The 22,892-nt window shown below is 36.2% G+C and overlaps 1 protein-coding gene across 1 annotated transcript in view; it reads right to left on the bottom strand.

Annotated features, from left to right (window-relative positions):
• Window positions 1-22,892, bottom strand: part of LOC114619678 — a 28,605-nt gene that overhangs the window by 2,128 nt on the left and 3,585 nt on the right. The window contains exons 3-8 of the mRNA XM_028765553.1: window positions 20,158-20,207; window positions 19,538-19,590; window positions 17,278-17,335; window positions 11,456-11,529; window positions 11,305-11,327; window positions 4,225-4,244 (exon numbers count right to left, since the gene is read on the bottom strand). Of these exons, the coding sequence (XP_028621386.1) occupies window positions 4,225-4,244; window positions 11,305-11,327; window positions 11,456-11,529; window positions 17,278-17,335; window positions 19,538-19,590; window positions 20,158-20,207 (278 nt within the window). The remainder of the gene's footprint in view (window positions 1-4,224; window positions 4,245-11,304; window positions 11,328-11,455; window positions 11,530-17,277; window positions 17,336-19,537; window positions 19,591-20,157; window positions 20,208-22,892) is intronic.

Raw genomic sequence — 22,892 nt, 5'->3', positions numbered from 1 at the left:
TGCCCAGCCTTAAGGAATTTTCTTAATTAGTGACCAATGGGTGGGGACATCCCATCCCTGGTATGGTGAGCCTGGGTTCTATAAGAAATCAGGCAGAATAAGCCACTAAACAGCACCCCTCCGTGGCTTCTATATGAGCTTCTGCCTCCAGGTTCCTGCCCTGCGTGAGTTCCTGCCTTCACTGCCTTTGATGGTAAATTGTCAATGAAATTATGAGCAAAATAAACACTTTCTCCCCACCTCCAAGTTGTTTTTTGTCATGGTGTTTCATCACAGCAATAGTAACCACAACTAAGACAATATTAAAAAATAATTCAATAAAGATATAGAAATACTGAAGAAAACAGAAATGAAGATAATGATGAGGAATTCAGAAAGCCTAATAAAGAGCTCAGTAGTATGGCTCACTAACAGATCATATAGAAGACAGAATAATAAGGCTTGACCAAAAGATAGAGGAAGTTAATAAAGAATATAAGAAAAATTTAAAAACACGTGAACAGAACATTAAGGATGTTAGGGACATCACAAAGGGTCCAAGTCTATGAACTGTGGGCATAGAAGAATTCCAAACCAAAGGCATATAAAATATTTTCAATAAAACCATGGAGGAAAATTTCCCAAATATATGGAAAGAGATTCTCATTCATATGAAAGGATACCAGACAGACAGAATAGAACCCCACACTATGTTACAGCTAAGACACACAGCTTACAAAGAAACAGATTACCTTACCTAGAAAAACTATCTTTCATAATTGAAGGACAAAGGAAATCATTCTACAATCTAAACATGTATAACATCAAATATCTTGGGGATAATCCTAAACAACAAACTAAACGACTTGTGTGATAAAAACTTTGAGACACTGAAGAAAGGAACTGCAGAAAATATCAGAAGATGAAAAGAACTCCCATCCTCTGATGTGCATGTGTTAGAAATTAGTTCATAGTGGTTTCTACCTCCTACTCACTTGGTCCAATCAGGATAATGCTATCAATACTGTGCACTAATGAAGAGACAGATAATCAAGATCCCTTCTAAGTTAAGACACAGGGTTGAAGAGTTAATACATCCTTGAGGTAAAACTGTAAAAGTATACTGTTGGCCTTGCCAACGGAAAGCAAACTGCTTCTGGTGATCCTTATGAAAAAGTACCAAGAAAAAGGTATTTGCTAGATCAATATTTGCATACCATTTACCAGTTGTGTTAATCTGCTCAAGTAAGAACACCACATCTGGTACAGCAGTAGTAATCAGAGTCATTATCTGATTGAATTTTTGATAGTCAACTGACAGTCAAATGACATACTCCATGATCCATATGTCTTCTGCACTGTTAAAGGTGGATATGGTGGGAACCATGACCCCTGCATCCTTCAAGTCCTTGATGGTGTCACTAATTTCAGCAGTTTCTCCAGGAATGCTGTAGTGGTTTTCATTCATTGTTTTCCTTGGTAGAGGCAATTCTAAAGGCTTCCCTTTAGTTTTTCCTAATATAATAGCCCTCACTCCACATGGTTACATGTCAGTAAACCAATGTGAGACTTCAGTAAACTCCTAAATATATGTATCCAAATTATACATTCTAGGACTGGGGGAATAAGTACAGGAGGAGTCCAGGGACTCACTGGACTCACTCTAAGTCGAACTTCAGCTTAGACTCCGTTCATCACCTGACTTCCAGAAGACTCTACTTTAACTGAAGGGCCACAATGATTCTTGGGCTCTTCTAGAATCAGCATCAATTCAGGACAAGTATGCAACAGAGGCCAGAAACTCAATTTCCTTACAGTGCACAATTGCCCTTGTAAAAGGTGTAGGTCTGTCCGATAAAATACTGGAGAAATGCCATAGTAAAAAATTCATGTATTTTATCAAATTCATGTATTTTATCATGTATTTTGTCCTTCCTCATGGGAACCTGGCCATCCCTTCTGTGGTGGTTTGAATAGTATGGCCCCCATAGATTCCTGTGTTTTAATATTTGGTCCACAGGGAGTGGCAACATTAGGGGGAGTGGCCTCAGAGTAAGTGTTGCCTTGTTGGAGGAAGTTCATCATTGTATAGGTAGGCTTGAGGTCTCATATATATGCTCAAGTATGTTCAGGGAGGCACACAAGTGTCTACTGTAGCCTGTGGATGAAGATGTAGAACTCTCAGCTCCTCCAGCACAATGTCTGCCTGGATGCTGCCATGCTTCCCACAATAATGATAATGGACTAACCCTCTGAAACTGTAAGATAGCCCCAATTAAATCTTTCCTTTATACAAGTTGCCATGTCATGTTATCTCTTCACAGCAATGAAAACCTTAACTAAGACACCTTCATTCAAGGGGTTCTGGGTCTGCAAACTGGCTTAAGTCTAGAAATGTATTCATAAGCCAAGATTCCCTTTTGCCATGACTTTGTGTAGACTTTCTTTCATTTGTTTGAGACTTTTTCTGCTTATACTGATGAAAGGAAAAGTCAGTAGGCTTTTTATCTATTTCATGCCTGCAAACACAATGACTTATTCGCCAGTACCAAAGGTCCATCCATGGCAGTATAGAATTTACTTTGCCTGTACTGACCATTACAGGTTGGGCCATTATGAACATTGCTTTGTCTACACTACCCATTACAATAACTAAGATAACCTTGCTTTTTGGTGATTCAGTGGTGCCACCTGCCCTCGGCTACCACGGGACTCAATTAAACCCACTGCATTTAATTCATCCAACCAAGCTGCCACATTTCCAACCATAAGGTCTGGCACAAGAAAAAGAGTGACAACAAATCTCTTCAAATGTGCTGGTGCCTCTCTCACCATTTTGTGTCTTGCAGGATTAGAGAAGGGCATGTCTCTGGCCCTTCCCATTAGGATTAGGTTGAACACACTATATCTACTCTATCATTGCAGCCTGGGCCTTAAAATTCCTTCATCAATAAGCTAAGGAATATCAGGTGTTTCCAACCACTTTTCAGTAGGCCATCTTTTGGTAAATGTTTTAGCCAGCCATTTAAACAAAATTTTGACACCTTTTTTTTTTAAATCTATGTGAGATGCCATATGAAACATAGGATCTCCACTCAGAGAGCCTATATTGATAAACTCAGTCTGACCCAGCTTTATGTTCCTACCACCATGATCCTTCACTCTAAAATTTCCCACATATATCTCCCAGACTTCTGTCTGAATGCATTAGCAAAATCATAAAGCTCTTTACTAGCATACCACACTTCCTCATGGACTATACTTTCTACTGCCCCTCTAGTAGCCTGCTCTACCTTAAGTCTGATCATAGGTCTAGAGGGACATCAGTATGTCTTGCCTGGTATTTCTTTCAGAGAAAGTCACTGCTGGTTTAGCTGACAATAAAGGAGTAATTTCCTCAGTCAAAGGTAAAAAAAGAAAATGTCAGTATTCCAAGAGCAATTGTCAATAACTAGATAAAAATACTAGTGTAGAAAGCAATTAAAAAATAGTTAAAATTGACCTCTGGCTTTCACATGTAAGCCTCATACATAAATGTGCATCATTACACACACATGAACACATGCACATATTCATGAACATATATGAACATATAAAAATGTGCACACTTAATGACAAAAATAATTTTATGATATTATGGATCCAACATCCAAAAAAAACCCAAAATGCAAAGATTTGATAGAATTTCATTCTGATACAAGGCTCAACTTTTATCTTTAGCTACTGTTATATGACTTTCAAAACCATGCATCCTGTACCCAAAGGTTTCCTTTTAGAAAGAAGATGCTAAAACCATAAAATGTAAATTTAGCTTTTTTTACTTCTACATGTGTATAAATTTAGTTATTTTACATAAATTAATTTAACTCTTATAATTTAATTTATTTGCCAATCTTTATAGTTACAAAGGTAAATTACCTGGCTCTTCAATTACAAATGATAAATTACAAAATAATTTAACAAATAAATTAACAAAATTTATTTTATAAAGTTCTATTCAGAATATGTGAAAATATAGAAAATTTTAAAGACAGAAAGTTAATCTAATCATAAACCAAGCAAAATATAGATTTTATATTTATTCTTCTTTAAACAAATAATTTTTACAACTTAAAAAAGTCATATTTTTCTAACGTAAATCACTATGAAATCAATAGCTATTCATAAAAGGCATAGGAAAACACAGTAATACTCATTAATAAAAATAACAATTGAAATTTTTGTACATTAAATATTATGGCTTACCATATCAGCATTTTCTTTGCCTAAAATACAAAAATTCACAAATCTTAAAACAAAAAAACTCAAAAAATCTATAGTTACAAGAATTTGTTAATGTATACACAACATAAAATGATGTAAACTAATTACCAAAAACATAAACATGAAAAGAAGTAGAAATGTAGTTTGTTACACAAATACAGTTCAGTTTTGGCACCTTAGAATAGACTGTTATAGTGGGCAACCAATGGCAATGGAGAGCTGTGTAGTTTGGTATCTATCACACTTGTGAGATCCAATGAGGGAGGTACATAAGAGGCAGTTTCACAGCACTAAATACCTACATTTTTAAAAATGGAAAGATCTTATATTAGTAACTTAATGGCCTACCTAAAAGCTCTAGAACAATAATAAGAAATAGTGCCCCAAATGAGTAGATGGCAAGAAATAGTCAAAGTCATGGTTGAAATTTAAAAAACAAAACAAAAAAGAAACAACAAAAAATATACATAGAATTAATGAAACAAAGAGCTGGTTCTTTGCTAAAAGGCAGAAGAAGATCCAAATTACCAAAATTAAAGACCAAAAGGGGTGACACAACAGACACCAAGGAGATCTAGAAAATCATAAGAACATACTTTAAAATGCTATATTCCAACAAATTGGAAAATCTAACAGAAATGCATAATTTTCCTGAAACATAAAACTGACCACAGGTAATTCAAGATAATATCTGCAATTTAAACAGACCTAACCCCTAGTGAAATGAAGTGCTCATTAAAAGTCCCCCTACAAGTGGCTAAAGAGATGTCTCAGTGGTTAAGAGCACTAACTGCTCTTCCAGAAGTCCTGAGTTGAATTCCCAGCAACCACGTGGTAGCTCACAACCATCTGTAATGGAATCTGATGCCGTCTTCTGATGTGTCTGAAGACAGCTACAATGTATTCATAAATAAGATAAATAAATCTTTTCAAAAAATGTCTCCCTACAAAAAATGCCCAGGGCCAAATGGTTTTAGCACATAATTCTACCAGACTTTCAAAGAATTAACACCTCTACTCTTCAAATTATTCCATATAATTGAAACAGAAGAAACATTATTTTATTCTTTTTACAAGACCATAATCACCCTGATACTCAAACCACATAAAGACAGAAAAAAGAAAGAGGATCACAGACTAATTTTGCTTATGAATATTGATATAAAAATTCTCAACAAAATACTTGGAAACTGAATCCAGGAACACATCAAAAAGCCATTCACCATGATTAAGTAGGTTTCATCTCAGAGATGCAAAGATAGTTCAACATCTATAAGTTGGTAAGTGAAATCTTCTACATGAACAGACTGAAAGATAAAAAGCACATGATCATGCATAAAGCCCTTAGACAAAAATCAAATACTCCTTATAATAAAAGTCCTTGAAAGACTAGCAATACAAGGACATACCTCAACATAATAAGGTGATTTACAGCAAGCCCACAGCCAAAATCAACGTAAATGAAGAGACAACCAAAGCATTTCCATTAAAATCAGGAACAAGACAAAGTTATCCACTCGTATAAGTTCAATACAGTACTTGAAGTCTTAGCTTCAAGATGAATAAGACAATGGAAGGAGATCAAGGGTATAGAAAGGAAAGAAGTCAAAGTATCTTTTCTTGCAGATGATGTGATAGTATACATGATTGATCCTAAAAATTCCACCAGGAAACTCTTATACCAGATAAACACTTACAGAAAAGTAGCTGATGCAAAATTAATACAAAAAAATCAATAGACTTCTTATTTACAAATGACAAATGAACTGAGAGAAATCAGGGAAACAACACCTTTGACAATATCCTCATAGAACATAAAATATTTTGGGTTAACTCTGACCAAGCAAGTGAAAGAATTATATGATAAAAAAACTTTAAGACATTGGAAAAACAAATTGAAGAAGATATAAAAAGATGGAAAAGATTTCCCATGCTCGTGGAACAGTAGAATTAATACAGTAAAATGGCCAGTCTACCAAAAGCAATCTACGGATTCAATGTGATTCCCAACAAAATTCCAACACAATTCTTTACATACCTTGGAAGGATAATTTTCAGCTTCATATGGAAACACACACGTACACGCACATGCACACATGCACACGCACACGCACATGCACCAAGATGGATAAGCAACTCTGAATAGTAAAAGAACTGCTAAGGTATCACCATCCCCAACCTCAAAATATACTACAGAGCTATAGTAACAAAACCAGTATGGTACTAGCATAATACAGAAACATTGATCAGTGGCATCAAACTGAAAATGCAGATATAAATCCACACACCTGTTTGGACACATTTTTTTTTTTACAAAAAAAAAAAAGAAGCCAGAAATACACACGGTGCTGGTCAACTGGATGGCTGCATGTAGAAGAATGAGTGTGTGTGTGTGTGTGTGTGTGCATGTGTGTTCCAGCTTGCATACAACTCACCTCCAAACAGATTGAAGACCTCAACATAAGGCCAGATATACTCAATCTGATAGAAGAGAAAGTAAGGAATAATCTTGAACTCATTGGCACATAAAAAGGCTTTCTGAACAGAAAACCAATAGCATGGGTATAAGAACAATTAATACATGGGACACCATGAAACTGAAGTTTCTGTATGGCAAAGGACACCATCATCTGGACAAAGTGGGAAAAGACTTCTACTAACTACATATCTGATAGAGGACTAATATCTAAAATATATAAAGAACTCAAGGTACTGGGCTTCAAGGAAACAAACAACCTAATTAAAATAGGCTACAGATCTAAACAGAGTATTCTCAAAAGAGTAAACAGAGGTGGCTGAGAGGCACTTAAAGAAATGTTTGACATCCTTAGCCATCAGGGAAATTTAATTAAAAACTACTTTGGGGGGCTGGAGAGATGGCTCTTACAGAGGTCCTGAGTTCAATTCCCAGCAGCCATATGGTGCCTCACATCTATCTGTAATGGGATCTGATACCCTCTTCTGGCACACAGGTGTACATACAAATAGATCACTCGTATATACATTAAATAAATAAATAAATAAATAAATAAATAAATAAACAAACCTTTTAAACTACTTTGAGTTTTTATCTTACCCTAGTCAGAATTCAAACTTTTATATATAAAAACAATAACTACAAAATACTGTTTATTTTCCATACGCTACATACAAAATCAGTCTTGGAACTTTACCACTTAAAGGAAGTCTTACAGGTAGTATATCATCTTCATTTATGATACAGAATGCACTAACAACTTGAATTCACTTAATGCTTGCACCTAGTAATAGAATTCAATAGTCAATTGGCCCTAAGCATGACAATAATGTTGATTACTCTTCACAATGCTTAACACATAATAAGAAACACTTTATACAATCGATAAGAAAAAATTCTTGCTCTGTTCTAAGAACCACAGCTCTGGCTATAAATCACTGTGCAATATTTTAAAAATATATATATCTAACTATAATGCTTAGGAGTTTGATTTTTAAATTTATTTAAGTTAAACACATTAAAAATAATAATCTTTCTGTGTGCATTCAACTTCTCTAATTAGTCAGTCTGCCACATATGTCTCCAGGGTCTATCCCAGTGAGTCTCCTGAGCCTCTTCATACACACTTTCTTTTCAGCACACCAGATCTAGTCAAGGTCCAATATTTAGTGGCCCCCACCTATGCTGACCACCTAAATCAGAGCCGCTTCAATTTCGATGCTTCTTCCAGGGCCATCTCCACTTATATGCCAAAATGCTGGGCTTTCCTACCACACACCCAACCTTTCTACATTGCCAGATCTACATCCTACAATTCAGGCTTGGACAAAAAGGAACATTCTATATACTAGCTCAGTCCAACCATGATTCTCAATATGGCCACATATCCACATACTCTCTCCTCATACATGATTTATCTTTATCATATTTAGAACTAACAGAAGATGTCCACATGCTCAGGGTTCATTGCAAACGTATCAAGAATATGAAAGATCAAGGCAGTATCTTTTCACCAAAACGTATCCATCCTGTGGAGATGGTTCGTATGAAAATGACCTAGAAAACCACAGGTCACAGAATTTAAAAGAACAATCATACACTTCATCAAAGATTCAAGGAATTAAACAAAGACAAAAAGAAACAGCTCCATAAAATTAAAGAGCAAGAACTTAAGGAAAATAAATGCCCGTGTGATGTCCAAGAAAACTCAAATGATGGAAATGACAAAAAACAATCCAGGATGTGAGAACAGAATTCAATAGAGAGATAAAAACATTGAAGAGGACTCACACTGAAATAATGATGAAACTGAAAATCCAACAACTCACCTAGAAAACTCAAAGGAAAGTCATACAAGTAGAATGAATCAAGTAGAAGACAGTCTTGGCAATCAAGCACCTCCATGGCCAGCCCCGAGGGACCTTAAGACAAGGACAAGGGGACCAATAGAAATGGAAATAGCAGGGTACAAGTCACCTGATAGGGAATGATGAAGGATAATGAAGACAAATATGTAAGTGAGGAAGGAGATAATATAACAGTAATGATGTCTGAAAAAGCCCTAACAGCTCACAGTATTTACTATCCACATTAAGAAAAGATAAAGAAAAACAGAAACCAAACTTACAGTTAATGTAATTCTGTGTGCAAAAATAAACACACAATTTAAATGACATTTTGTCATCTTGGCTGACAATGCTCCCTTCAAAAGCCAAAAATCACCCAACAAAACCCCAGAGAAGCCTTCTAGTTCTTGAACAGGGTTATCTAAAAGATTCTTAAAACATTAAAGACTATTACAGTTGCTTCCAAGAGGTGGAAGGTAGTCCCTATTGCTGAACACTCTATGCACTTCAGACACAGGGCCGAGAGGTCCCTAAGCAGCAACTGACCTGAAGGCCTCCTCCTAGAGGACGCCTGCCAGGATGCCTGTGGAGCACAATAATGACCTAAATGGCAAGACAATCAATCTTAAGGGTACAATAATGGTATATATATCTTGGCAGTAACCAACAACAATCTATGATGTTTTGAGGATCTCTTGAGCAGCCCTGATAAACAGAACTAAAAGAGGTTTGTTCCAATTGAGGCTCTTGGAAGGAATATTGTCAGCCAAGATGAAAAAAATTTAATTGAAATAATATATGCATATGTATGCATAGTTACATGCATTAGTTTTTAAGGTAGAGAGATAATGCTAAGATCCATCATTACTTTTTAGGCACCCTTATCCTTTTGCCTTCTTCTCTACTTCTCTAATAGGATTTAAGAATCACTCATCAAGAGGGAAATCATGCCTAGGACTGGAAATATAGACAACTATTCAGGGCCAGTAAAGTCACACCCACCAATTTGCTGAACTAGAATAACACTTAACTAATTCTAAATATTTATCCTTATACCTACAGACAAGTTTAGTCCTCACCCCTCATAAAGGAAACTTGTTTTCTTAATAGAAAAAGTAGGGTCTAGAAGACCCAGAGGATCAGGGGGTTAGCTGTGAGACTATGTCTCCTAGTAATGTCAAAAGCTACCCTATAAACTCTTCCAAATTTGACTTTCTAATTATGAGCTGACCAAAAAAGACACTAATAAGATGCCAAAGTGAACAACGGACTATTTCCTAAGTAGCTAACCTTATATCCAGAGATAAGTGTAGTTCTCACCCCTCATCAAAGAAACAGAAAAGACCACAAAATAAAAACACATCCACTCCAAAGGCAGAACTGTGAACTCCAATCCCAATGGATGCACCTACAAAACATTGCTTGTACCTAAGGGCCAGGGAACATTGTTGAGGAGGGTTGGAAAGACTCCAAAGGCAGGATCAGGGAGTTCACTGTCAGAGTGTATCTCTTACTACTTTCAGAAGCCCATAAAGTCTCATCAACATGACTGTCCAAGTGTGAGCTGTCCAAGACAGGAACAACAGACACGCTGACATGGGCATGGAGCCGCAGGCCTCTTCCTTACATTAAGAACTACAGCAACCAAGGAATGCTGAGAGTGAAAGACATCCTCTTGTACAGGGAAGAGCACACAACTGGTTCTCCAAAAGCAAATGGTCAGGCCTGAAAATACACACACACACACACACACACACACACACACACACACACACACACAGAGAGAGAGAGAGAGAGAGAGAGAGAGAGAGAGAGAGAGAGAGAGAGAGAGAGAGAGAGAGAACACAAAAACCTAGCACGTTACATTTAGGACTATATACATATATGTGCATGGAATAACAACTAATGAAAAAAAGAGACTATAAATTTGAAAGAAAGAGGAAGGCTTGAAGGGAGGGAAGGGAAGGGAGAAATATTGTAATCATTCAGTCCTGAAATTATAATTACAAAAACTAAGAAAAAGTAAAAAGATCTTCTTGCTTTAACCTCATAATACAGGTATCATTGAAAGCAAAAATGTACAATATAAAACAATAGTCTTAGTATTTTCCATGTTTCTTCTATTATAAGTTAATTATTCTATAATTTAAAAAATTAAACCTAGTAACATATAATACTTTAAGTCTTTATACCTTTTAAAACAAACAATTTGAAAATGTACAGTTAGGAGTCTAGGATCTTACCCAAATTTTACATGGTTCTTTCCTAATTTCTCTAGGTTTTACCACTGTGTTCTTTCCTTATATTGAAAACACTCCAAAAACTTATCTTAAATCTGTTCTCTAATAACTACCCTACTAATTTACATTAATTTTTTTCTGGCTTATCTCATAATAACTAATCAAAATCTTTCCCCTTAGCTTGCTCACCATCTTTTAAAGAATTATTAATCTTTATTTTTACTTATTGTACTTTAACAGTGAAATTACAGAAAGAATATATGCGCCAAGATATGTGATAAAATAAAGAACCCTTTCCTTACTAGTGGCTCAATTCAAACAAAAAGATTCAATAGCAAAAAATAAAAAAAGTCGAGTTGTACCCTGATGTTTTGTTCACAGTCCTGCTCTGGCTGGCCTAGAGCAGAGCAGGTTCGGAAACTTATCATTACAGATGTACTGATGCCTTACACATGCTTATTGGCACTCACGCAATACTCAAAACAGTGGCAGAACATACCCGTTGACAGAGGCAGTCCAAAGCTTTAAGGGAAAATAAAGAGAAAAGTTGTATGAGAAATTTCTAATTGTGCAACAAATAACAAATACTTCAAATTGTGCATTAAAAAAATTCAAGGCCTTTTAGTTTAAAAAAAAAAAGCAGGAATTACCAAGAAGCCCCTGGTGATTTTCTGAATTCTTTACTTGTATTTATACCAAACTTCTTAATTCTCATATTAAATCTCTGAAAGTATATAAGTAAAAAATTGTATAAGTTTAAGAAACTATGACAGTAGAAGTGAAAAACAACAAAGCAAAAACAAACAAAACAAAACCCCCAAACCCAAACTAGAGACTGTCTCCAATAATAATTCTCAGGGAAAATAAGAGATGGGAAAATCAAGAACAATGCCTCGCTTCACGAAACTGAACAACTCAGCCAGAAAAATAAGCAAGGACACATGAAAGTGTCAAACATAAAGACAAATATACTGCATGGGTATCACAGAGACAGAAATGATGAAACCTTGCCCTACCACAGTGGTTCTCAACCTGTGGGTCACAACTCCTTCAACCAACCTATACTTTCAAAAATATTTATATTATGATTCATAATAGTAGCAAAATTACAGTTATGAGGTAATAATGAAAATAATTTTATGGTTTCCCAACACAAAATGACAAACTGCATTAAAGGGCCATAACATTAGGAAGTGTAAAGACCACTGTCCAGTAGATCTTATTGGATAGCAAAAACTATAAAAACTATGGTTCCAAAGGCAGATAGATTAACTCACCAACGTTAATTGTGAAGTAGTTAACAGTAAGAACTTATTGATTGATGAATGCCATGGGCTTACCATGGTGGTAAATGTTTGATGCATTTCTTCATATTTATATTTTAATATCGGTGTTTAATATTTTCAATAAACTTATGAGTTTATATAACATCTCTATTTTTCAAAGAAGCAACTCAATGCTATTAACTTTTATCAAATCTACATAATGAAAGGCTATGGTTAAATATTGACTCTAATCTATACTTACTTAAAAACCAAAGCATATTTAATACAATGCTAATTTACGAGTATCATTCAGGCTCACAGAAAAATGTCCAACCATACAGAAATTGTATAAGGGTAGGAATTTTGATAGTTTTAACTTAAGTGTAGAGTTAACTTGAAGTGCAACGTGTCAAGGTGAGACAGAAATTTAGATAATGATTTTAGGATAACAGATTACAAAGGAAGAGGCAAAGAGGGTGATGCACAAAAGGGAATTTAACATGAAAGGAAACTCCAACATGGAAGAGGGCTAGAAAAGACAGCAGTCAAATAAAGGCATATGTGTGCACATACTTGCACAGACACACATACATACATACTCACACACATTCACATACACATACACACACATACCCACTCACACATACAGACACACACACTCACATACTCTCATACACACATACTCACATACCCATTCGGACCATAGATTAAAATACTTCAAAATTATTACAAAAATACAGTTGGAAAGGATTTTCAAAGAACCTCAAAGACATCATATATCAACAAAGAGCGGGTGATACAAACCCTTTTATTATCCCATAAGATGCCAGTTACTTCAATGCAGTGGTCTAGGAAACATGAGCTAGTATTTTCCAAGAAGTCTATATAAGGCCATATAAAAGGTAAGAGGAAAGAAAATGAGGAAGATGCTGACAAGGAAGCCCTTGGTAAACTGCTGACTGCACCAGTGATGTCACGGTGCACTCTTAAACAGCACCATGCTGTTAGGCCAAAATGAGAACTAGCTTGTAGATCCAAAGTGGAGGAGTAACAGACAGAGCAAGAAGCTGAACAAAAGACCTGCTTACTAGAACGATACATTTCCAAGAACTATGACAGAGGCTAAATCTACTCCTTTCCCCCTATATTAAAAATATCAGCCAGGCAAGGTGATGTGTCCCAACTATCCCAAGAATAGTTATTCCAGAATCTGAGGCAGAGGTATCATGTAGGTAAGCATGAGCTACAAGAAAGACTCTGTCTCACCCCCAACCCCCAAGTCATGTTGGGAAACAGAACAAATAAACAAAATCAACACAAAGATGATACAGATGCATTATAAAATTCTTAAAGTAAGAATCTGCAAGTGAAACCTGCAAGTGAAACGTGTTGATAAACATGTGGAAAGTTAACATGGGCAGCTCAGCCTTCTTTTTTTTTTTTAATTTATTTTTTCTCAAATCATAATTCATTCACACAGGGGTTATAAACACAGAAAGGCAGGATGTGGGGAAGGGAATGACACTGGAGTGTGGGTGTTCAGGGGGGAATACAGATACCTTCAGAACCGGGTATCGGCTGGGTGAAGGTTCAGGGGACAAGTCACTATGACTCTGCCTATGATTTGCTTGTCCTTATCTAAGTTGGTATTGTCTGCCAAGGCTACCTATTTACAAGGTCTATGACTACTCAGGCTTGTAAATTTCCACAAAAGCTGCCTGTTTACATTAGCTTATAGCCATCTGTTTCAATGTTTTTCCACTGAGACCCAAGACTTGGTGTTAGTATACATGTATGACAGGCCTATTGCTGATTTTAGGCCTATGGTTGATTTTAGGCCTTCAGTGTGTAAGCAGGGCTGCCCCTGACATCTCCTCCCTTCTCTAAGTAAAGAAGGGCTGTGGCAATTCTAAACTTGCGAAGGTGGGGATAGAGGCCTGACCTCCAGTACTTGAAGGGGACCTTGTAATGGCTCCAGACCCCCTGTCGTTGTCCAGTGAGACATGAGGGCCATACCCATCCCAATGTCTTTTCCATGGAGAGGGGATACTTTTCACATTAACCCCTATGCAGTCAGGCTTGTCCCTCGGGGAACCCAGAGAGATATTTTTATCTTTTATTTATATTCCCTTGCAGTGCTTAGCCTCGCAGCCTAAGCAAGAATTCAGATCGCCTGTCAGAGGGGGTTCTGGGCAGCTCAGCCTTCTTAAACTTCTTGAATATGAATTGTATATGTGTGTCCCAGTTTCCTTTTAAAACTCAACCCATGATACTGTTTGGAGTCAGAGTGGTCTTCATGTGGGTACCTGTGCCACGGACTCAGGGCCTAGTTGACAGGAATACACATGGTTGAAGAACTTCAAGAGAAGTTCTAATTCTTTATAACTTGGGGCAGATAAAAAGAGTATGAGCAGGCTCAGAGCTTGTGGATTTGGTCATAGAGCACTCCATAGAGCAACTAGCACAAATACAATTGCATGAACTTCCTAGTTTCTCAGTGCTTTTGATGTTTACTTTGTACTACACAGTAGTCTGTTAAATTAGAATAGCATAATGGCTAATTTGACTGCCTTGCTGTTACAAACGCCAAAAAGCTGATAGAAAAAATGAATTTGACCAAGGCAATGTTGTTGCATCATTTCAATCTCATAAAATGTACTATTTATAGAGCATAGTAAAGCAAAGAGCAGCAAAGCAAGGTCTGCCTGCACACTACAGAAGCTAGGCAGTCATAGTGAAGATAAGGGGAATGAGCCACATTCTGGCCTTCTATACCAGTGTTTATTCCCCAGAGAAAATGCACTACATGATTTACAACACTCTGCAATTACAGAATGCTAAGGCCAATAGGAATTGGCCTGAGTAGAAAGTGATGCTGTCTAATACTCTATCCCCCTATCAGCCTCTAACTTGTTGAATCCCATTTCTATCTTGTTGCACTAAATACTCTCCCTTTTCCATAATGTCTCACCTTTCTCTATGCTTTCTTCCTAATATGAAAACAGGAATTCCACATTCTACTTTAGGCATAACTTCTATCCTCATATTATGCTTCATGTATACCTTCTGCTGTCATATTCAACTTCTCTATAATACCTAATATTGGTATACTATTTTAAGTGTTCTGGATAAGATCACCAAACTGTTAACATTTTGGTATTATTTTTAAATCCTTATTTTACTTGTTGCCTCCCTTGATTTCTAACAGTCTCTTCCACATCCCTTTCATACCTCTCCCTGTGCTCACTTTGTCCCTTAAACTACAGGTGCTTGCTAGGGTGGTATTCTTAGCATTCTGAACTTCAAGTACCTCTTTTGACCTGCTCTGTAAATAACTCACCCAAATTCAAGGCTTAATTTACAATTTTCCTAGTATATATTTTTAGTTCTATCTTCTGTGATGTCACAGATACATATAACCTATTAGATATCTAAATGTGCATGGAAAATTATGCATTTTAGGTGAAATACACCTTCAAAATTTGAGTATAACTTTCAAGTTGGTAGAGGAACAAATAAAACCACCTTCCACCAGCACAAGAGAAAGACACACACACTCACTTACACACTTGCAAGTTCACGAACATACACACAGACACACATACACACACACACCTATCAAATTTCAGAAAAAAAGAGAAGAACACACACAGAAACAGACACAGCAATATAGAAAGCAAAAGAGAAAGCAAGTATATAACGTCACACACACAAACAAATTAGATATAACTACATTTTTAATTAACAGATTATTATACTTAATGTAAAAGTAAAAGTCTATTTGTATACCTAAAACATGAGAACACATTGAGGGTTAAATGGAACACACTCAAATACAATAAAGCAGAAACTCTGTCTATCTGTGTTAATATCAAGTGAAGTAAATTTAAGGACAAAGCTTGTTTTTAGTGCTAAGGAATGTTGCTGCATAAGAAAATCATAGGATACGATTCTAAACTTATAGGCATCTAACAACAGCATCAAAATACACCCAACAGTTTCACAGAATTACAGGCACTATCATGAAGTACTACCTTCTTTAGTACCTGATTAAATGAAAGAACAAAAAAAGAATTGGGCATGCTTGTGTTCAAGCACAGGTAGTTATGAAGCATGCACAACTCAGCACTCAGCATCAAATGCACTTTTCAAGCACACTTAAAACATTTATTTAAAAATAAAAACTATAGCAACTGAAAACACTGTAACTGTGGGATAGACAAACAGCCTGAAGGAATAGGTTAAGAAATGTGGAAGTTCACAGAAGGAATGACCTCTGCAATACTAAATATCATGAGGTTAACTGAGAACTAGCTATATACAGAGTAGAAAAATCTGTGTACACACACATAGAAATCTACGTAATAACAATATGAACAATGGGTGGAGGTATAGTTTGATGACAGATTGCTTCACTAGCATGCACAAGGCCTGGGTTCAATCACCAGAACTGTAAATAAATAAAGTGCATGCAATTTTACTGTGGCTAGTGAGATATTTTACCTGACCTGCTTTTATGTAAGAGTAAAAATTTAGTCAGGAAGCTATATTTTATGTCAGCTGAGGATAGCCATTAACCCAAGGCACAGTGCGAGACAGTGAAGTAAAATATGAAGGAGAGGGAGGTGGTTAGCTATGCATTTCTTTCCTTTTTAAAAGGAAAACCTGCAAGAAACAGATTTTGTGCAAATGTAGGTTAAGATTCAGTACCGTGGGTGGTCAGAGGGTGTGGTACTGAGACTGAAGTTCTGATAAGCTCACATGCTATGTACAGGCTATCCTTGGGTTGAAAGACAATATAGAAATACTGGCTACACCTTTGTGCTGAGCACAGATAACTTGTATTTTCTGTATGTCTACAATACTTCATATATAGAAATGAAGCTCAGAAGACTTGCCAGCAGCCACACATGGGCTAAGTCACTCATAATTACAGAGTGATGTATATATCCATGTATGTGTGCATGTGTGTGTACATATGTAAATTATAAACAGATTGCTATGGAGAGACAGAGGGAGAGGCTGCTCTTGTTGTGACACATAAAATAGTATTTAGAAATATACATACACATATGTAAGTGAGGAGCCCATGAAAACTCTCACATCGATAGTATGTCTGAAAGAACATTTTAGTAGTGATTAATAACATTTTATGTTTTCTACCTCCAAGTTCCTAACATTTGACACATTACTTAATTAAGCCTAACCTCTTCATCTGTCATTGATGCAATACTCCTGAGGGACACTTTATGAGACGTTCTTACACTATAAAAAACGAAAAGTAACATCAGTTCAGATGGCACTTAGAATAACAATTCAGATTAACATTTTGAGTATTGTAAGCAAATGACATCATAAAGAAGAGAACAAACTGTCTTGTAAATAAATATTCCTGAGGGTTTGGGAAATTTATACTAGGTAACTACTCAATACATCCAATCATCAAAGAACATAGAATCTGGGACGGCTAGGACTTTGTGGTGGGTTTTGAGTTATATTTGCCAAAACCTATAATGTCTCCTGGAACATAACAGCAAAACCAAATAATTATTTGTGAAATGAATAAACAAATAAGCAAAGTGTTATTTAGTGACTTGAATATGCCAGGATGTTATATGGCATATAAGGAAATAATCCAAAATTGCCATTTCCCTGCAGGGCATCAACATTCAGTGAGCAAGAAAGATACAGAAAATTATTTTACATATTATATTACATTTAACAAATATTGGCATTACTGCAAATCTAGATATTTTAGATGGTAGAAACAGGTGATAAGGTAATAAATATGCTTAGAGGATCTATATGTAAATAAATGTGTAATAGAATGATGCAAAATTAAATTAGAATGTATGGATGATAAAGTATGTGCAAGATTCTATGAAAACATACCAAACAGGTGCCCAGATTGCCTAGGAAGTCCTTAGGAATTTCCAAGAATGAATATGAATTCTGAGTCTAGTGGTGCAAAAATCTGCTGGCTGGCTTTGGGCTAAGGTAAAATCAGGTAGGGGAAAATCAGAGATAAATTTGTTACCAGGGAAATTGGGGTTCCTTTCTGGGTTCTTATTCTAATTAATAAAAGAACTTAGAAACAAAAAAGATAGGTAGTACAATGTCATTTTTATTAAAATTTGAGATAAAAACAGGGCAGGCAAGCTGTGTATCTTGGTGGCTGTCAGGAGGAGGGAGTAAGAGGAGAGAAAGGAAAAAAACTTTTAAGAGTTTGGAGCCAAGAAAGCTGTACCTTGTGCAGCAGAAGTTAGCAAGAAGCTGGATAGAGGGCATGAAGGGATGGATGGGGAAAACCCAGGGTTCAAGGGAAAGGCAGCGAAGGCTTTGGCCAGTATCCACAAGGAAAAGACAGAAAGACAGAGAGGAAAGAAAGACACGTTGGAAGGTCTAAGGCTAATCTGGAGGCCTGGATCCATTGTCAATCGCCTCCAGACTTATTAGTTATTGCCTAGCTATCGAGCATACATTGAAAGAGACATGGGAAAGAAAAGGGGTTATTTAGAAAAATTAGAGAAATTTAGTGTGCCAAGATTCAAGCACAGGATGGGGGAAAAGTGTTAGAAATGAGGCTAAAATACACGCAGAAGCTCAAGGGCTTATAGACCATAAGAAAATTTCCTATTACGATTAAGGACTATCAGCAAGACAGTAAATGCTAGTGACAGTCTTCAGATTTATTTTTAAAAATCTATGTCAGTGAAAGCAACAGCAGTGTGTTCCAAAGCTGGACAAAGATGAGAAGAATTTGAGAAGAAAAAGGTAAGAAAAAAATTACCAAACATTTGAAATTCTTTGAAATAGACCTTTAAAATGTTTTGTCTATTTTACTTGAAGATTATAATTGCACTGAAATATCCATATCCCAAAGCCCACCTTATAGAATAAATATATGTGCATGTGTATGTGCGTGCACACGTGCACACACACACACACACACACTTTTAACCACATACAGGTGTCTCACAGATTTAAAGTCAACTGTAATGCATCATGAATAGTCTTATATCTAAATATGAAGCTGGAATATGATCCTGCAACACTACATGAGTAATGTTCCCAAAACTAAACGAACGTTGCATTTAGGTGTACAATGGCAGACTCTACATCTAAAAAAAAAAATGCTTTACTTTTGAAATGTAAACTTCTCCTGAAAGTGAGATGAACAGAGAGAGAAGATGTGAACTAATGGTCACTGGGCAGCATGTGTTGAGCATTCTTCTAGTCTCTGCCTTTCATCTCATATCCATTTATACACTGTAAAGCAAATATTATCTCCACAGAGGCGCAGCTAGTAATGGATAAGACTGAACGTGAGTCCCGAGGTTGTCCACCTCGGAGGCCCGCAGACTTGCAGCAGACTCTATCACTGACTCTGGGATGCCAGGAGCTACTGTATTTGTTGTGTATTTAACAGAAGTTATAGATTTTGCAGAAGGTATGCATCTCACTGACTTATTGTGTGCTTCTTTGGAACCATCTTCATTCAGAGCTTCAGTTTCTTCCTCCTTCAGAGAAGAGAGACACACAGTGTGAAGGTCAGTCAGCAGCACAGGGCAGGAAGGATCTTCTTCCCAAAGAGTAATAATATAACTGCAACTTGCGTGAAACCCAGGCATTAGAAGGTAAGCTGGCAAGCCAATTCCTTTAAAAACTCAGCTCTCATACACACTCATGTATATTTTCTCTTTTAAGATTTATGATTTGTATTAACAGAGATCACATCTGATTTGTTCTACTTTGATCCTTAACCTTAATCAAATTATTGGAAAGGATAGTTATAGATCAGGAGAAAAGAGATAAGACTTCAAAATATCTGGATCCATATGAAACCCTGAAGAAAGCACAAGGAAAAGTGGCGGCCCAGATGATGATAACAAAATATGCTTCAGACAGAACCATGACAAATGTATACAAACACAAGCATCCAAGTACAACAGAACCTCAACACTCTGGTTAAATGGAGCCACCGTAATCCTAACATCATTGGCATGTTACTGGCAGGTGTCAGAACAAGAAAATGGACAGGCTTTTAAAAACTTTAATAGAATTCCAATTTAAAAATACGTTTATACCTCAAACATGTCAGATTCTTCTTCCAGTTCTTCTAAAGAGGCTTCTTCTTCTATGTTGAAAAATATAATGAACATGAGATAGATAAAGTACAGACAGTAACAAGTGGAGTTTTAGCAAACCTCCCTCCCCAGTCTGAGTCAGTTCGTGCTACAACCATGGCTCAGGAAATGGGGAGCTTTGGCTTCACATCCACATCTACTAATATTCAGTTTCAAATGAGTCTGGAATCTTACTTCTTGTCAATGTCTTCCCGAAGGGCATGGGGAGCCAGAGAAGCACGGAAGGGAAGAGAGGAGGAGAGGGCCATCGCCCAAACATGAGCATATACAGACTGCTTTCTGGTTGGGTCTCTGTCAACTCAGAGACACACACAGGTTACGTCACAAACTTTGTGATTTTAACTCAAATACTCAATGACTGCAAAGCACCTGTGTGAGGACAGACATGACAGCAATGGTAATGAAGGAAAAGCACCAGGAATTTTTACCAAGAGTGTCTGACACCAGATGAAGAACCAGTGCAAAATACTGTGAGGTGCAATGGGAAAAAGAAAAAAGAAAACTTTTCTGGCAACCCTGACTCTAAACAGGTTTCCCTCCACCCTTACTTTTTCTAGAGCTCCCATTTTCCCACTCAGATTTTCAACCTTTTTTTTTCTTCTGGATTTTGCTATCTTCCTTTGCCTTTGCTATTGAATCTGTGTATTTCCAACTATATCACTGGGTGTTTTTTGTTTTGTTTACTTTTGGTTTTTTTGTGTTTTGTTTTTTGTTAGTTTTGAGGCAAAGCCTCTCTACTTAGCCAAGGTTGTCCTGGAACTCACTACATAGAGCAGGCTGGCCTCAAACTCACAGAGATCTGCCTGCTTCTGTCTCCTGAGTGCTAAGAGTAAAGATGTACAACATCATTCATGATTATGTTACTGGCTGTTATATAACTTGATCTGTTCACTAACTGCAACCCACTGCATAGATTGATTTAAAAACAGTCTTTAAGCCACCTTTTCTTTCAAAGTTTCTTTCTCTTTCATTCATTTAATTCTTTCAATTGACCTGAATTCAGTATTGAAATATCTTAATATTTAGTACTTAATAATAGTTTACATTTTAATCTAAATTCCCTAAATTTCAGCTGGCACTTCTTGGTCAAGAGAATGTTTAAATATGTCTTTAAATTTTTAAATATGATTAATAAAAACAGGAAAAGCATAAATATTTTTTGACATTTGAAATCATCATCATAGTTATTATTTTTTGCTTCTGGAGATATAATCAAGACCTTACATATACTAGATGAACCTAAGGGCTGCACCCTGAGCATGCTTGAAATGAAGTATGAGAAGCAATTTAGACACTTAAAAATTTCCCATTAAGAGGTTATTTTACACATAAAATATTAACATATTACAATATACTGTATAATATATATCTTATGATGTTATATGGGTGTATTTTATAAATACTATCTCCACAGTATGGTCTTATTAATATATTATTTAAATTAACAGTGCTAGTGTTTTAATAATGATACTCATAGATCATAATATGACATATTATACGATGTTACACAATAACAATTAAAAGTAAGCACAGAGAAAAACTAAAAATAAAAGCAAGGTCACACAAATAAGATGTAATTGTTAGATGTGGACATAAGGAAGCAAGACTAGATAACACAGTCTGAGAGGAAGCAGATCTGAAACTGATAGAAAATGTCCAGAACCTACTCAAGGAGTGTAGTGAATGTCAAGACTTTAGTTGAGGATAAAAACGCTGATATAAACTCACCACCATAAACAGGTCAAACAGATAAAAACACCTACTTTGGCTGTTTCATGAAAGGCAATTTAAGAAATATAACTAAAATATTTCACATTAGGAAGAGGCTAAAATATACTTCATGCACAGTAATATTAACATGTCTTTTTAATTGTATTAATATCCCACTCACAATGACATTCAGAGAGATTAAATTGAAGAGATAAATCAGAGCTCATGAGATAGCTCAGTGTGTAGGCAATCTGTAAATCTATTTAACTTTTAGTATATATTTGTATTTCAATGCATCTATGTTCTAGTTCAAGAACTTAATAGTTCATTATGCACACCTAATTACACCAAATGTGAACTCTCAAGAGCAACAACAGCACCAATGTGGGCACTCGACAGAGTATGTACAATCATACCCTATCCCAGAGCTCCTCAGCGAGGACACGTTCAGTGATTTATGTGTACATTAAAGTTTGAGAGGTAAATTGTTATCTCCAGAAACTTAGAAAAGCCCTTCTTTAGCACCAAGGGTTTTTAAGGAGAATGTAGCTAGCTGATGGAGATGAAATGCGACTGATCCAATAGAATCTCTGATAATATAAAAGTTATGTGTATGTGTTAAGGACAGCATATTGATAATCTCACCTAGCCCCTGGGATGCTGAAGCAGGATTGTGGACTAGCTTGTGTTACATAGACTTTGCAGGTTAGGAAAGAGAAAGAGGGAGGGGGAGAGGGAGGCAGAGAAAGAGACAGAGGCAGAGACAGAGACAGAGAGCTGTTTATGAAGAGAAAAATCTTGTTTATTATCTCTATGTGATAAAGTGTATAACCTGTAATACTACATGTTTTTTATATGACCAAGAAAGCTAAATCAAAATACAAGGAAAAGGTGAAAAGAACTTAATGTAGGTCATAAACACCTTATAAATGTTTGATGATTTCTATGTAGAAACATAAATTTGC

The sequence above is a fragment of the Grammomys surdaster genome, unplaced genomic scaffold, assembly GCF_004785775.1.
Source record: "Grammomys surdaster isolate TR1022 unplaced genomic scaffold, NIH_TR_1.0 165, whole genome shotgun sequence".
Classification (NCBI taxonomy): domain Eukaryota; kingdom Metazoa; phylum Chordata; class Mammalia; order Rodentia; family Muridae; genus Grammomys; species Grammomys surdaster.
Note: the sequence above shows the minus strand (reverse complement) of the source record. Positions and strands in the feature narration are given on the sequence as shown.